At 48.3% G+C, this 17,863-nt stretch overlaps 1 protein-coding gene across 1 annotated transcript; it reads right to left on the bottom strand.

The window, feature by feature from the left end:
* Positions 1 to 3,127: 3,127 nt before the first annotated feature.
* PRADC1 (protease associated domain containing 1) lies at positions 3,128 to 15,669 on the bottom strand. The gene is made up of 5 exons (XM_053402131.1): positions 15,564 to 15,669; positions 11,029 to 11,129; positions 9,030 to 9,139; positions 7,787 to 7,954; positions 3,128 to 4,013 (listed from the first exon to the last, which is right to left on the bottom strand). The coding sequence occupies exons 1-5, from the start codon at positions 15,622 to 15,624 to the stop codon at positions 3,893 to 3,895; spliced, it is 561 nt and encodes a 186-aa protein (XP_053258106.1). The 5' UTR covers positions 15,625 to 15,669; the 3' UTR covers positions 3,128 to 3,892.
* Positions 15,670 to 17,863: the final 2,194 nt, after the last annotated feature.

Below are 17,863 nucleotides of genomic sequence, written 5' to 3'. Positions count from 1 at the left end.
AAGGCGATTGGGCCGCATCCAGCCCCCGGGCCTTAGTTTGCCTACCCATGCTGTTGCCTTTTGTTCTGGGCTAAAACTAAGGAAATGTGTTTCCACAGGGGCAAATGTCATGTTCTGCACTTAGCTGGGAAGAACCAGTTGCGCAATTATAAGATGGGGGGGGGGGTACCTGGTTTGCCAGTGGTAAAATATGAAAAGGATCTAGGGGTCTTAGTGGACCACAAACATGAGTCAACAGTGTGATGCAGCAGCAGAAAGTAAAGGTAAATGTACCCCCCTGCCCGTACGGGCCAGTCTTGACAGACTCTGGGGTTGTGCGCTCATCTCACTCTAGAGGCCGGGAGCCAGCGCTGTCCACAGACACTTCCGGGTCACATGGCCAGCGTGACGAAGCTGCTCTGGCGAACCGGCACCAGAGCAGCACACGGAAACGTTGTTTACCTTCCCGCTATAAAGCGGTACCTATTTATCTACTTGCACTTAAGGGTGCTTTCGAACTGCTAGGTGGGCAGGAGCTGGGACCGAACGACGGGAGCTCACCCCGCCGCGGGGATTCGAACCGCCGACCATGCAATCGGCAAGTCCTAGGCGCTGAGGTTTTACCCACAGCGCCACCTGCGTCCCTGTGCAGCAGCAGAAAAAGCTAATGCTATTCCAGGCTGCATCAACAGAAGTCTAGTGTCCAGATCAAGGGAAGGAATAGTCCCACTCCATTCTGCCTTGGTCAGACCACACCTGGAATACTGTGTCCAGTTGTTATTAATAATAATAATAATAATAATAATTTATTATTTCTACCCCGCACATCCGGCTGGGTTTCCCCAGCCACTCTGGGCGGCTTCCAACAAAAGATTAAAAATACATTAAAACATCAGTCCTTAAAAACTTCCCTAAACAGGGCTGCACAATTTTTAAGTTCTGGTCACCACAATTTAAAAAGGATGTTGACAAGCTGTAAAATATGCAGAGGAAGGTGACCAAGATGATCAAGGGTCTGGGAGCCAAGCCGTATGAGGAATGGTTGAAGGAGCTGGATATGTTCAGTCTGGAAAATAATCAGAATTTTAGAGTTGGGAGGGACCCAAGGGTCATCTAGTCCAACCCCCAGCAATGCGGGAATAGTTCTTTGCTGTTTTAACAGAGCAATAAGAAGCTAGTTTTCAAGGGGTTTTTTGTGTGTGTTGTAGGTAGGGCAGAGTTTATACCATGGGACAGCTCAGTGGGTACAGCCTGAGACCCTTTATCTCAGAGTCGTGGGTTTGAATCTCACGTTGGACAAAAGATTCCTGCACTGCAGGAGGGTTGGACTAGATGACTCTCTGGTCCCTTCTAATTCTCTTATTCTATGAGTCTACCTGGGGTAAACTGAGACCCATGAAGCAGGTTTGTGGGAGCGGTGGATCGTGTTATTTGTGGGGCGCTGTGATTTCATAGGACGTGACAATTCTGGTGTGTCCTGATTTTTGTTTCTTTTCAAAACCAAGTTTCTAGTCCTCATCGAGGGAGAAAAGGAGCCCAGCTTCAGGGAAGTCTCATTTGTCAGGAGCTTTATGAAAAGTTTCATGACTCCCAACAGGACCTATAGCTGCTAGATCCAGTGCATGAACAAATTATTATCGCCGTGTCCTCTCCAATAGCCCTTAACTCAGGGCGATCAGCTGGCAACTGGTCTCTCCTCAGGTACTTCACTCACTTCTTCACACGGTGGAGCCAATATCATTTCCCAAATCCCAATATCATTTCCCAGACAGGAGTGCCTGGCGTGCTCTGGTCCATGGGGTCACGAAGAGTCGGACGCGACTAAACGACTAAACAACAACAAAATCTTTCTTGCCATTATTCTCTCGGATTTGAGAACATGGTGCCCTCAAACGTCACTGTGAGGACACCGGGGCAGCGGGGTTGGACTAGATGACCTGATTGGGTCCCTTCCAACTAAGATTCTATGACCACCACCCCTTGGCAACTGCGGAGACCTTCCTCTTCCTCTTCCCATTTATTTACATTAAATTTGAGGGTTTTCTTTCTGCAACCAGAAGTGGCGAGAATGCAAAGTCCAGCCATCCTCTATTTCAGGGGTCAGCAAACTTTTTCAGCAGGGGGCCGGTCCGCTGTCCCTCAGACCTTGTTGGGGCTATTTTTGGGGGAGGGGGGAGGGAAATGAACGAATTCCAATGCCCCACAAATAACCCAGAGATGCATTTTAAATAAAAGCACACATTCTACTCATGTAAAAACACGCTGATTCCCGGACCGTCCGCAGGCCGGATTTAGAAGGCAATTGGGCCTGATCCGGCCCCCGGGCCTTAGTTTGCCTACCCAACCTCTATTTCCTCCCAATGCTTCTGTGCACCAGGTAGAGTGCACTCTGCTTACTTTTGCAGGGATAGAGGTTGTGCTTTTCGTTTCCTTGGGGAAATTTTGGAGGCGAATTCTGCTTTCCTCTCATCTTAGATTTATTTCAGGAGGGTCTTAGCGCCTCTGTTTTTTTCTTCCGTGAAAGGACTTCAGTCGTACCTTGGTTGCCGAACGCCTTGGAACTCGTACGTCTCGGCTCCTGAACGATCGAAAACCGGAAGTGAGGGTTCCGGTTTTTGAACCGTTTTCGGAAGCCAAACGTCTGGCGCGGCTTCCGATTGGCTGCAAGATGCTCCTGCAGCCAATCAGAAGCCATGCTTTGGTTTCCGAACAGTTTTGGGAGTCAAACGGACTCCCAGAATGCATTCTGTTCGAGAACCAAGGTACGACTGTACAGTGGACGCTCGGGTTGCGAACATGATCCGTGTGGGATGCACGTTCACAACCCGCAGCGTTCGCAACCCGCGTCTGCATGTGGGGGTTGCAATTCAGCACTTCTGCGCATGCACAAAGCATGATTTGGTGCTTCTGCGCATGTGTGACTGCCAAAACCCGGAAATAACCCGTTCGGGTACTTCCAGGTTTCAGCAGTCCGCAACCTGAAGCAGACGCAACATGAGGTATGACTGTACTCAAATGTGCTAGAAATAAGGTTTGGAGAAGGCCGTGAGGCAACCAGCACTTACCAGAAGGGGGTGCCAAACTTGTTGACCCCTTGGGCGCAGTTTGCAAAGTAGGAAAACTGCTATGCATAAAACGCACACAAAACCCCACAACCTATTTTATTGGGGGGGGGCCTGGTGTGGGACAACTGTGTGCCCGGGGGCACCACCCTGGCAGCCGCACGCAATTTGTGTCCCAGAGGTCTCCGCATCAGCCACTCCCTTCCCCAGTTTAAACAGAGTTTGCCAACGGGCACGTTCGAAATTCCGAGAGGGTGCCGTGGAAGGCTGTGGCATCGCCAAACAAAAAACAAAAACGGAACAAGAAGCAGGACCACAGAACTGCTGGGGGGATGCTCCCCCATTGATGGGAAAAGGTAAACCTAAATCATCCACAGCCCCAGTCCTCCAAGAGAGACGCACTCTGCCTCTCTCTTCCAAATGGAAAGCAGCCAGTGAAATGGGGGCACGATCCTGAGCCCAATGGGGAGGAGGAACAGCGCAAGAAAGAGCAAACTGCCTCTGCTGAATCACAGGATTTCGAAGGGATATTTTGCTGGAACAGTCCACGGGTGGTACCTGGTGCCCAAGGATCCAGGACTGACTTCTGGCCACGACCCTGGAGAGTTTTGCCAGGCAGGGAAGCCAGTGCCACGCTTATAACGTAGCCCATAGGGCTGAGTCGCCGCGGGCAGCTCCTTCGACCTACGAAAGCCACCCGAAAATGGAGGCTCCGATTCTTGAAGGAGGCGAGCTGACGGAACATCGAGGAGGTTGCTAGTTCGTAAGGCCCCAGCCCAGCTTCTTTCGGAAGGGCCGGCCGGCCAGTCTGTGGTCCGCCCTCGCCAGCATCCTTCGCCCTGCTTGCTCTGCTACCAAAAGGTCCATGGAGGCTGCATCAGTTCGTAGGTCGAGATGCTGGTGACGTTTACAGGGATGGAAATGACTGCCCAGGGGAGACCGTGCTGCTCCAAGGATCGGCGGATCATGTACCTGGAAAGAGGGTGGTAAAGCCATAGTGACTTTGGCCGGTGGACGCACTGCATAGTTAAACTACGGAACTCCCTGTCACAGAGGGCAGTGATGCTTCTGAATCCCAGTTGCTGGAAACCACAGGAGGCAAGAGGACTCTTGTGCTCGAATCCTGCTTGCGGGATGATAATAATAATAATAATAATAATAATAATAATAATAATAATAATAATAATAATTTATTATTTATACCCCACCCATCTGGCTGAGTTTCCCCAGCCACTCTGGGCGGCTCCCAATCAGTGTTAAAAACAGTACAGCGTTACATATTAAAAACTTCCCTGAACAGAGCTGCCTTAAGATGTCTTCTGAATGTCAGGTAATTATTTATCGCTTTGACATCTGATGGGAGGGCGTTCCACAGGGCGGGCGCCACTACTGAGAAGGCCCTCTGTCTGGTTCCCTGTAGCCTCACTTCTCGCAATGAGGGAACCGCCAGAAGGCCCTCGGCGCTGGATCTCAGTGTCTGGGCTGAATGATGGGGGTGGAGACGCTCCTTCAGGTATACAGGACCGAGGCCGTTTAGGGCTTTAAAGGTCAGCACCAACACTTTGAATTGTGCTCGGAAACGTACTGGGAGCCAATGCAGATCTTTCAGGACTGGTGTTATGTGGTCCCGGCGGCCACTCCCAGTCACCAGTCTAGCTGCCACATTCTGGATTAATTGCAGTTTCCGGGTCACCTTCAAAGGTAGCCCCACGTAGAGCGCGTTGCAGTAGTCCAAGCGTGAGATAACTAGAGCGTGCACCACTCTGGCGAGACAGTTCGCAGGCAGGTAGGGTCTTAGCCTGCGTACCAGGTGGAGCTGGTAGACAGCTGCCCTGGACACAGAGTTAACCTGTGCCTCCATGGACAGCTGTGAGTCCAAAATGACTCCCAGGCTGCGCACCTGGTCCTTCAGGGGCACAGTTACCCCATTCAAGACCAGGGAATCCCCCACACCAACCCGCTCCCTGTCCCCCAAAAACAGTACTTCTGTCTTGTCAGGATTCAACCTCAATCTGTAATAATAATTATACTTATAATAATAATAATAATGATAATTTATTATTTATACCCCGCCCATCAAGGGGGGTTTCTCCAGCCACTCTGGGCGGCTTCCAATGGAATATTAAAATACAGTAACCTATTAAACATTATAGTTAAACAGTATAGTTAAAGCCATGGTTTTCCCGGTAGTGATGTATGGAAGTGAGAGCTGGACCATAAAGAAGGCTGATCGCCAAAGAATGGATGCTTTTGAATTATGGTGCTGAAGGAGACTCTTGAGAGTCCCATGGACTGCAAGAAGATCAAACTGATCCATTCTTAAGGAAATCAGCCCTGAGTGCTCACTGGAAGGACAGATCCTGAAGCTGAGGCTCCAATACTTTGGCCACCTCATGAGAAGAGAAGACTCCCTAGAAAAGACCCTGATGTTGGGAAAGATTGAGGGCACAAGGAGAAGGGGACGACAGAGGATGAGATGGTTGGACTGTGTTCTCGAAGCCACAAACATGAGTTTGACCAAACTGCGGGAGCCAGTGGAAGACAGGAGTGCCTGGCGTTCTCTGGTCCATGGGGTCACGAAGAGTCAGACAGGACTAAACGACTAAACAACAACAACAATTAAACATTAAAAGCTTCCCTAAACGGCTGCCTTCAGATGTCTTCTAAAAGTTCTAAAAGTCTGATAGTCTGATCACCTTCAAAGGTAGCCCCACATAGAGCGCATTGCAGTCCAAGCGGGAGATAACCAGAGCATGCACCACTCTGGTGAGACAGAGGACAGGCAGGGAGGGTCTCAGCCTGCATACCAGATGGACCTCCGAGACAGCTGCCCTGGACACAGAATTGACCTGCGCCTCCATGGACAGCTGTGAGTCCATAATGACTCCCAGGCTGCGCACCTGGTCCTTCAGGGGCACAGTTGCCCTATTCAGGACCAGGGAGTCCTCTACATCCACCCGCCTCCTGTCCCCCCAAAACAGTACTTCTGTCTGTCCCAATCCCGCCGGAGCGGTGCCTATTTATCTACTTGCACTTTGACGTGCTTTCGAACTGCTAGGTTGGCAGGAGCAGGGACTGAGCAACGAGAGCTCACCCTGTCGCGGGGATTCGAACTGCTGACCTTCTGATCGGCAAGTCCTAGGCTCTGTGGTTTAACCCACAGTGTCACCCATGTCCTCCATAGCGCAGTACAGCTGATCAATTTCTATTCTGGATCAGTGATGGGTTTGCCTTTGCCCCATCTACATTTTTCCAAACCAACCAACCAGCCAGGACCCCAGCGGCCTGTCAAGGTCCGACCAATGTTTGCAGGATTCTGGCGGAAACTCGAGGGGCCACACTAAACTGGCCAGCCGTCTCCATGTCTCCAAGTGGCCTGCAATTTCCCTTTTGGTCCACTCTGTTCCAGGTATCCCCAGTAAGCATCCTTGTTCCAAGTCGGACTCACAACATAAACAAACGTGTTCTATCTCAACATAACTCAAGAGTTTTGGGCTGATGTTTTCCAGAGCTTTGATCCTGTTCCGGAACCTGCCAACCACTCACTCAGTTTTCCCTTTTTAAAAAAGGAACTGGTTTTGCTGCTTCTGTGTGCCAATGCACTTTTAAAACGGGTGAATTTCTGCATTCCTAAAATTTGGCAATCTCTCCTCCATTCTCCCATTGTTAGATTTTGTTGTTGTTGTTGCAAGGGTTGTTACTGCTGCCAGCAGATTTGCACACCAGCTCTCTGCTCTCAAATTTATTTATTTCTTATAATATAGTTTATTAAATTTTCCACAAATTTCACATAAAATCCCAGTGTTCCTTCTGTTTTATCGACTTCTCGTCCCCTTTTCTGTGGCTTTCTTTTTTAAATACTATCTCATTGCTGCACCCAATCTTCACTCTTTTTATATCATAACCATAACCCAATAGTTACTGCACTCAAATTTAATACTATGCACTTAAGGGAAGCCACATAACTGGTCTGGCTACATCTGTCCAGCTTCCTGTTTCTCACAGTAACTGACCAGGTGTCTACAGGAAGCCAGAAACAGAACCTGAGCTCAACCGTCCTCTCTCTCCACTTGTGATTGCCAGCAAACAGGTATTCAAGGGGCGATTCCCTCCAACAGTGGAGGAATAACTCTGTTATTACGGCCATCACTGATAAAACCCCCCATTTCTTTACCATTTCCAAGATTCTAGTTACAGGTAGGTAGCCGTGTTGGTCTGCTGTAGTCGAAACAAAATAAAAAAATTCTTTCCAGTAGCACCTTAGAGACCAAGTTTGTTATTGGTATGAGCTTTCATGTGCTTTCATATCTGAAGAAGTGTGCATGCACACGAAAGCTCATACCAGTAACAAACTTAGTTGGTCTCTAAGGTTCTACTGAAAGGATTTTTTGTTTGCTTGTTTCATTTCCAAGATTGTCTTCTATTTTTACAAGACGCAGGGCAGATCTACACTCATGGTTTTTAACGCTAAGAAAAAGCAAAGGGAAGATTCTGTTAATCATATAGCCATGTGACGTTATGTTTTAATGTCCACGGTGTGTAATTAAAACGTGACATGAGAGCAACCAGAAGCCAGGGAGACGGCGGAGAAAGAAAGCAAAAGGGACTTTTATTTTCTTGACGTTTTAGAACAATCTTTCCGATATCATTCTAATAACGTTTAAAAACTGAGTGTAGATCCAGCCACGGAAGGGATTTTGCCTGATCTCGGAAGCCTCTGGCTACGCCAGCTCCAAGCCACTTACCCGTCCCTCCCAAGCAGGAAGAGGGCAGGGATGTCCGCTGTCCGCCTGGTGCTGTCCTGGATCATCTCCACGTAGGAGCTGTCGTTGTCATAGGCGTTGTCCGCGATGATCACCGCACGGCCGCCGAGTTCCTGGACAATGCGAGTCTTGGACAGGAATGAGCAGCCACTGTCGGAAAGGCGGCAAGAGAGTTTCAAGTCCTTCACAGACACTCTGATCCAAACTAGACAGGTATTGTTCCCTGTATAGGGAAGTTTGGAATGTATGGCGCTTTATTATGTTTTTATAACCGTTTGAAGCTGCCCTGAGCAGCTGGGGGAATCCAGTAAGATGGGAGGGCTACTATTGCTATTGCTATCATCATCATTGGGTGAAAGAGGAGAGCACAAAATATGGTCTGAAGCTCAACATCAAAAAAACGAAGATCATGGCCACTGGTCCCATCACCTCCTGGCAAATAGAAGGGGAAGAAATGGAGGCAGTGAGAGATTTTACTTGCTTGGGCTCCATGATCACTGCAGATGGTGACGGCAGTCATGGAATTAAAAGACGCCTGCTTCTTGGGAGAAAAGCAATGACAAACCTAGACAGCATCTTAAAAAGCAGAGACATCACCTTGCCAACAAAGGTCCGTATAGTTAAAGCTATGGTTTTCCCAGTAGTGATGTATGGAAGTGAGAGCTGGACCATCAAGAAGGCTGATCGCCGAAGATGCTTTTGAATTATGGTGCTGGAGGAGACTCTGGAGAGTCCCATGGACTCTCCCAACATCAGGGAGTCTTCTCTTCTCATGAGGTGGCCAAAGTCTTGGAGCCTCAGCTTCAGGATCTGTCCTTCCCGTGAGCACTCAGGGCTGATTTCCTTCAGAATGGATAAGCTGGATCTTCTTGCAGTCCATGGGACTCTCAAGAGTCTCCTCCAGCACCATAATTCAAAAGGTGATGTCACTGCTTTTTAAGATGCTGCCTAGGTTTGCCATTGCTTTTCTCCCAAGAAGCAGGCGTCTTTTAATTTCGTGACTGGTGTCACCAGTTAGGGCCTACGGCAGGCAAACTGGGTCCTGCGTTGTTAAGGGCTTTGTGCGCAGACTTTTGGAAAGAGACAGGGAAATGCGTCAAAAAGTGTGCGGGCGAACAAGCGACTCATGGGAAGGTTAATCAAAATGCACATGAAAGCAATCCCGTTAATTAAAAATGTAGCCCTCGAAAGCAGCCTGACCCTCTTCCTATGCAAGGAAACTCACCCACGCTCCACCAAGGCGATCTGGCCTTCGATGAAGACTCCGTTGTTCAGAGCCCCGCAAGCCTCCGGAGGGTCTGCTGGAACCAGGTAGATCTGCTGGTATCTCGTGTTCTTGGGCAGGCGAAAGAGAGGCAGAAAGAAAGCAGAGCAGAATTACAACTTGCTGAATATCTCAGACAGAAGCGCCAGAGCTTCTTCATTTCTCCTTCTGGCACCATGAGAACCCAGTGTAGCACAGTGGTGAACTAGCATATCAATGCCAGGACGCCTGTGTTATCAGCTACTGGTGTGTTGTTTCTGTTTTTGCAAATTATCTCTCTTACTTAAAGCCATTTTCGCCATTATTAGCTTATGACTCCTCTCACACACATCCAACCATGTGAAAATGTACCAGTGACTCAGGATAACACTTCAAGTATTGGATGAAGTGAGCTATTGTTAACGGAAGCTTATGTCCTAATACATTTGTTATCCTCTCTGTTACTGGGGGGGTCAGGTGGGATTGCTATGAGGAATTATGAAATATGGAGCAAGTCATTGTGTCAGCAATGAAAGCATTGTGTTGACTGGGTTTGATTCATTGACAATAATTTCTGATCGAATCCCACAAGCCTCTCCACCTCTGCCATTTGCTTTCTCTACACCTGACAGGCACGTATAAGCATTCTGAAACACAGGCTAGTTGCTTCACTGGGCATCCTCAGTACATAAAAATAGTAGGTTACTTTGATGTAGTTTGTTAATCTTTAGATAGATCTTAAGGGCCAGGAAGAGAGTTCACAAGGAGATGGTAAATACTGCCATCCTTCCTCTCCTGTTTATTCCTGTTTATGACCTCCGGGGTTTTGCTGATTGCATTCCTCCTTTTATTCCTATTTTATTTACTCTGAACTACATATGCACGCTCAAGTAGGAAATAGTTTCTTTGTAGTTTCAACTTTAACTTTGTCCCACGTGGGGGTTTTAAAATGCTCAGAGGAAATCTGATTGGTTCTTTTTTTGGGGGGGGGATTCAAACATTTTAATTAATTAAAAACAGAACTGACACATAGGCTGCTGGCGGCCATTGAAATCAGGAGGGCCAGTCCAGATTAGAGCCATGCAATAGCTCATGCCAAAACAGTCGAAAAGGTACGTAATCTTCTTGCCATTGAATTGCTGGCCGGTCTCCACAGACCTCTCTAGCGGCAGGACAAGATGAAGGCAGTGGCGCCACCACTGAGGCATGCCCAGGGATGCTGCAGGCCAGATTTGAGTTCACCCACATCCACGGGTGGGGCTGTGGGTCAGACTCCAGGGTGGGAGGGTGCAGGACCCGTGTCAGACTGCACGTCATCAGCTGTTCCGAGGGCCACATCAAGCCCATCTCCTGCCTCATGTTCCAGTCCCAAAGGCCACTGCACAGACGGAGGCTGGCCCCAAAAGCCGGCCTTTGCAAGCGCAACGCCATAAGAACCACACTGCAAACTCCGTGGGGCAGAAACCTTTTCGGGGCAATCTGATTGGTTCTTACGAACACTGTGTAAAAAGTTCTTTTGTGAATAAAACGACCTGGGTCGAGGGGTGGAGGGAATTATTATTGGCACCCCTCCCAGAGTCTTGCTGGTCAAGCCTCGTGAGTATTTTATTAATCAGAGTCCAATCCTTCCTTGCTTTGGGAACGCTACAGTTACATTTTAAACCCTCCCTCCAAAAAATGAAGTCTGTTTTGCAGTCAGTGTGGCGTAATGGTTATAGAGCGCTGGACTCAGACCTGGGAGAGCAGGGTTCGAATCCCCACCCGGCCATGAAGCTCACTGGGTGACCTTTGAGTCGGTCACCATCTCTTAGCCTAGCCCTACCTCACAAGGTTGTTGTGAAGATGAAATGGGGAGGAGGAGGAAGAGAGCCATATACACCACCTTGAGATCCCCGGAAGATAAATGTGATTAATAAAAATTAAAAATAAAACGACGTTGGGCACCGCTGGGAGGGGACGGGGGCCTGGTTCTCATACTTACAAACACCCCTCCGAAATCCTTGGCTGGGGTGGCAGTGAAGATGTAGCGGATATCGCCGGGGCTCAACACCTGGAAGTAGAGGTATTCCTGGATACGTAAGCCTGCAGTGCCAAGAGAGAAAGAGAGCATGAGCTCTTGGGGCAGATTGTGCCAAAAGAGGCTCAAAGAAAACAGAGATGAAGGGAGCACTGGGATACCCTGACTATTTTCATTACAGCACAGTCGCATCTTACGTGCATTTTTTTTTTAGTTTAATTTATTTTCCTACCTACAACCAAACACAAACAGTGAAACCCCCCCAGGCAGCTGATACATTGGGTATACATAATCAATAATAACATATTCAAATCAACCATATGTACAATTTTATATACGTTAACACTCCTCCATCCACAAGGTTTATTTAACTTTTAACATTTTAATTGCCCCAAATTGTTCAAACCTGCCCAAATAATTCAATATCTTCTCAAACCAATCCTCCTCTTTCTCACTGACCTTAAACCCTTTTAAACATGCAGTAACTCAGCCTTGGCCAGCCTGGTGCCCTTCAGTTGTTTTGGACTACAAATCCCATCAGCTGGCTGTGGCTGATGGGATTTGTAGTCCAACACACCTGCAGGGCACCAGGCTGGCAAAGGCTAAACTAATTAAACTGGAAGGGTTTTTTAAAAAATGTTACCAGGTGGCAGGCTTATCCAGTTTTCTCCAGCACAATCGCCCTATCCACAATTGCATTCCGGGGCCCAAACCCGAAAGAAAATTAGCTGAATGCCACCTCAGGCAGAAACGGCAACTCAAAGCTGCCAGCCAAGACCATTCATGACAGTGGCTGGGATTTGGTGGGTCTGTGGGATTGCGAAGAGAATCTCAGAGCAGCTTTGGAAGTCAAAGAAGGGTCTGGGGACAGGAAGCACAGTTCTCTGGTGCTTCACGCTTCTTCAGGAGAAACCCAGAATAGGAGGATAATTGGAGGAAAAAAGAGAGGAGTCGATATCTGAATATATAACCTCCTCCATATTCTGCTCCCTGCAATGTTCTATACTGTTATGTACTGAGCTGAATAGGATCCAAAATGCAGCAGTCTGATTGGTCCTAGAACAGGATCCAAAATGCAGCAGTCTGATTGGTCCACAGGAGCCACCCAATCCAGCTCCAGGTGGAAGTGAATCCACAACCTGATTGGCCTACAGGAGAATCCCAGAATTAGCCAATCACGTGGGGCCCATTGTGTAAATAATGTATATAAAGCAGATACTTCAGGGGAACTTTCATTCTTCATTCCTCACTACTATGAGCTGAATAAAGAGCATGATAATCCACTCTCGACTCCGAGTACAGTGGTACCTCGGGTTACATACGCGTCAGGTTACACTCGCTTCAGGTTACAGACTCCGCTAACCCAGAATAAATACCTCAGGTTAAGAACTTTGCTTCAGGATGAGAACAGAAATCGTGCTCCGGTGGCGCGGCAGCAGTGGGAGGCCCCATTAGCTAAAGTGGTGCTTCAGGATAAGAACAGTTTCAGGTTAAGAACGGACCTCCGGACGAATTAAGTACTTAACCCAAGGTACCACTGTATATTTCATATACCAACCCTGGGAGACCCATGTTTTTCAAGCCGGCCCATAACTGCGATAGGAAGAGGAAGAATGGAAACAATTTCCCTGGCCGCATTCCATGCAACCGGCTGTTGCCACGTAGCTGCAAATAGGAAGCGTGCGGGGGGGGGGGGGGAGCAAAGGATTATAAATAGGCTTGAGACTGCAAAGCCCACACACCATATACTCTGGAGCAGTTGCAAGAAGCTCGTGGGCCGCTCTGGAAACCGGTGTCTTGCCAATGACAACCTTCCATGCCATGTAGCTGAATAATCCCTGACCGATAGTCCGTGTAATAGGAATTTTATGGTCTTAGATATATGGTAATGTTCATAAGTGTACCAACCAAGCACAGGAAGGCCAACCTGGAACCATTTTGATTCCTAAACTGACCAAATCTTTTCTCTGCAAGGTCAAAATGGAAAAGCCTCCCCATTGCCTTTTCCTTCACAAATCCTGTCTCTGTTTGAGCCTGTGTGTGAGCCTGTGACCTGGCCCAGGAACTAAGTATTTATCGCTACAAAAGAATGGCCGGGCTACCCTGGAAATCCAATCAAGTAACCTGCCAGACAGGAGATAAACAAGGACAAGAGAAAAACAACATTTAAATTTCTGTGATGTAGGTATGATGTATCTGAGGGGTGGTCTTAGGTTACACCCCTTCTGTGATGTATGCATAATGTTTCTGGGGGTGGTCTTGATCTACAGGGTGGCAATTTCAAAAGTCTTTATAAGGCCTTGCACAGCATTTTTCTGGGTCCTCCTCCTTTCCTGCGTGTGAGGGGAGCACCCTGTTGCAACAGATCAATACAGATCAAGCTTACTAGCTGCTTTGCTTCTCAATATTCTCTGGTTGGCCTCTGTTATTCTCTCCTACCAATAGGGAACCCACGTAAAGACTCTATATGGGCTCTTGGATACACCATAAGGGAAAAGCGCATACAGTGGTGCCTCGCAAGACGAAATTAATCCGTTCTGCGAGTCTCTTTGTCTTGTGGTTTTTTCGTCTTGCGAAGCACGGCTATTAGCGGCTTAGCGGCTTAGCGGCTATTAACGGCTTAGCGGCTTAGCGGCTATTAACGGCTTAGCGGCTTAGCGGCTATTAACGGCTTAGCGGCTTTAAGAAAAAGGAAACAAACTTGCAAGAACTCGCAAGACGTTTCGTCTTGCGAAGCAAGCCCATAGGGAAATTCGTCTTGCGGAACGACTCAAAAAACGGAAAACCCTTTCGTCTAGCGAGTTTTTCGTCTTGCGAGGCTTTCGTCTTGCGGGGCACCACTGTATTTTTGTTTACAATTGTTTACAACATCCGCCACCTTTTGAGGAAGTCTGTCCCACCGTCAAACAGCTCTTACTGCCAGAAAGTTCTTCCTAATGTCGGAATTCCCCTTTTGCAATTTGAATCCATCGTTTGGGTCCTCCCAAACTTCACGGTCAAAATTCTGGGAACTATAGTTTACCCCGCAGAACTACAATTCCCAGCACCCTTAATAAAAATTACCATTACGAGGATCCTTTGGGTGGGTGGGGAGAGAATGTGATTTTAAATGGACGGGGTCACAGTTGGATGCAGCAATGTGTCTCAATATCCGTTGCTGGAAAGCGCAGGAAGGGAGAGCGTTTCTCTTGCGCCTGAAACCTGCTTGCGGGTTCCCCATAATAGGCATCTGGTTGGCCCCTGTGAGAACACGATGCTGGACTAGATGGGCCTGATCCAGCAAGCTCTTGCTAGGTTTTTGTCTCTGTGTACGCAACTGCCCCCCTCTCTCAAGAACGCCAATTGCAAAACTCACTTTTGACCCTCCCTGCCAGCAGACTGTCTCGCCAGAGTGGTGCGTGCTCTGGTTATCTCCCGTTTGGACTACTGCAATGCGCTCTATGTGGGGCTACCTTTGAAGGTGACCCGGAAACTACAACTAATCCAGAATGCGGCAGCTAGACTGGTGACTGGGAGCGGCCGTGGAGACCACATAACACCGGTCTTGAAAGACCTACATTAGCTCCCAGCACGTTTCCAAGCACAATTCAAAGTGTTGGTGCTGACCTTTAAAGCCCTAAATGGCCTCGGTCCTGTATACCTGAAGGAGCGTCTCCACCCCCATTGTTCAGCCCAGACACTGAGGTCCAGCGCTGAGGGCCTTCTGGTGGTTCCCTCACTGTGAGAAGCCAAGTTACAGGGAACCAGGCAGAGGGCCTTCTTGGTGGTGGCACCCGCCCTGTGGAACACCCTCCCACCAGATGTCAAAGAGATAAACAACTACCTAACATTTAGAAGACATCTGAAGTCAGCCCTGTTTAGGGAAGCTTTTAATGTTTGATGCATTACTGTATTTTAATATTTTGTTGGAAGCTGCCCGGAGTGGCTGGGAAACCCAGTCAGATGGGCGGAGTAGAAATAATAAATTGTATTATTATTATTATCATTATTACTATTATTATTATTACAGTGGTACCTCGGGTTACAGACGCTTCAGGTTACAGACTTCGCTATCCCAGAAATATTACCTCGGGTTAAGAACTTTGCTTCAGGATAAGAACAGAAATCGTGCTCTGGCAGTGTGGCAGCAGCGGGAGGCCCCATTAGCTAAAGTGGTGGTTCAGGTTAAGAACAGTTTCAGGTTAAGAACGGACCTCCGGAACGAATTACCGGTAAGTACTTAACCCGAGGTACCACTGTATTATTATTATTAAAAAGCATTGCAAGATCTTGAGAAAGGAACATCTTCATAAAAAGACCCATGCAACTTACTAAGGCTAGACAAGGCAAACACATGAACTTGAAAAGAGGAAGGAAGATCGAAGGAAGATCAGATTCAAACATCTGCAGCCTGAGCGAGAGGGGTAAGGGAGGCTTTCTGCCATGCCAGCTGTCAGCCAGAATCTTCCGGCCCCCATGAATGCACCAGCCCCAGGTTAGGAAGCCGAGGGGATACTCACTGTGAGCGAAGGGGCCGAAGCAGAGCAAGATGCACAAACATCTGGGCCAAATGGGGAGCATTGCTTGGGGGGGGGGCCGCAACAGCTGCCTGCCAAGGGCCCCTCTTGCAAGCACTCTCTGGGCGCATCAGCTGTGGAACACTCTTGACGCTCTGACATTAGGAGGGAAAAGCCCGCCCTCCAGCTCCCTCTCATTGGAGGAGCCCAAGCTCTTGACTATGCCATTGGTGCATTGGTGGAGGGTTCGAATCCATCAGCTGCCACTCATATTGGTGTGTTTTTTTGCGGGGGGGGGGGGGGAGAGAGATCCTACCAACAAGCTCCTAATAGAGGGGAAAGGAGAAAGGGGGGAAAAAGAACAGGGAGAGGTTGGTTTGCTTCCTTTTTGTAAAGATCGAGGGTTTGGAATCATCCGCATAGCTGTCAACGTTGCCTTATAGCTGTCAAAATTCCCTTATTCCGAATAGGATTCCTCGCAAGAAAAGGGAAAAATTGACAGCTAGGGTTTGGAGTCATCCAATTAATTTAATATAAATTAAAAGAGACTTTCTGAAGAATATCAAGGGGGTGATGTTAAAGATTAAAGTGTTGTTCACTTTCCAGGAAAACAAGGAATCATATTATATAATCCTAGCCTTGGAAGGGACCCAAAGGGTCATCTAGTTCAAACTCCTGCAATGCAGGAATCACAAGCTAGAGAAATCCCTGACAGAAGTCAGTCCCACTGTCTGCATGTCTTTACTCCCAAGTAGTGAGAATATATTAAGAGTTGCGGACTAAGCCTGCGGGTGGGGGGTAAACCTGAGTGGTGGGGGGAGCACCCTGCTTTACTATCCCTGCAACTGAAGCAGCGATTCACCAGGTGATGCTTGCCCAGGTGAAGCATCTCAGCAAAAGCTTCACCTCTTGAATTTCTGCACATAGAATCATAGAGTTGGAAGAGACCACAAGGGCCATCGAGTCCAACCCCCTGCCAAGCAGGAAACACCATCAGAGCACTCCTGACATATGGTTGTCAAGCCTCTGCTTAAAGACCTCCAAAGAAGGAGACTCCACCACACTCCTTGGCAGCAAATTCCACTGTCAAACAGCTCTTACTGTCAGGAAGTTCTTCCTAATGTTTAGGTGGAATCTTCTTTCTTGTAGTTTGGATCCATTGCTCTGTGTCCGCTTCTCTGGAGCAGCAGAAAACAACCTTTCTCCCTCCTCTATGTGACATCCTTTTATATATTTGAACATGGCTATCATATCACCCCTTAACCTCCTCTTCTCCAGGCTAAACATGCCCAGCTCCCTTAGCCGTTCCTCATAAGGCATCGTTTCCAGGCCTTTGACCATTCTGGTTGCCCTCCTCTGGACACGTTCCAGTTTGTCAGTGTCCTTCCTGAACTGTGGCGCCCAGAACTGGACACAGTACTCCAGGTGAGGTCTGACCAGAGCAGAATACAGTGGCACTATTACTTCCCTTGATCTAGATGCTATACTCCTATTGATGCAGCCCAGAATTGCATTGGCTTTTTTAGCTGCCGCGTCACACTGTTGGCTCATGTCAAGTTTGTGGGATGGGGCAGTTTTGACCTCCAGAAATGGCTTTCACAACCTTCTTACTAAGCCAATGGTTCCTAGCAAGGAAAAAAACAACTCCAGTTAGAATTGTAAATTGGAAGGGTCGGAAGGGGATCCCCAAAGGCCATCTAGCCCAACCCGCTGTTATGCAGCGTCGTCCTACATGGTTCAGAAGGAAGCTCTGGGTTAAATGGGGCATGTAAGCCGTGTTTAGCAGGGATGGAGATAAGCTGTGGTTCCTCCAGCTGTTCCTGGAGTACTACAACTCCCATCATCCTTGACCACGCTGCTGGTGGCAGGGGCTGATGGGAAATGGAGTCCTATCTGCAGGGCACCTTGCCCTCCCGTTCCTGCTCATAGGATTGCACACAGGATTGCCAGCAGTCTGGCTAGGGAATGCCTCCCTCTCTCTATGGTAAGGCCCTGAGGAAGGGCTCCGGTTCACAAGAGCCGCTCTTTCCATAGAGCTCACAGGACATGAACCATAAATCTAATAACAGAGATTCACATCGATAATAGAACTTCCGGGATCATGGTCAAACTCATGCTGATAGCTTCGAGAACACTGCCCAACCATCTCATCCTCTGTCGTCCCCTTCTCCTTGTGCCCTCCATCTTTCCCAACATCAGGGTCTTTTCCAGGGAGTCTTCTCTTCTCATGAGGAGGCCAAAGTATTGGAGTCTCAGCTTCAGGATCTGTCCTTCCAGTGAGCACTCAGGGCTGACTTCCTTAA

Source organism: Podarcis raffonei, chromosome 9 (genome assembly GCF_027172205.1).
Source record: "Podarcis raffonei isolate rPodRaf1 chromosome 9, rPodRaf1.pri, whole genome shotgun sequence".
Taxonomy (NCBI): domain Eukaryota; kingdom Metazoa; phylum Chordata; class Lepidosauria; order Squamata; family Lacertidae; genus Podarcis; species Podarcis raffonei.
This window is presented reverse-complemented; position numbering and strand designations above follow the sequence as displayed.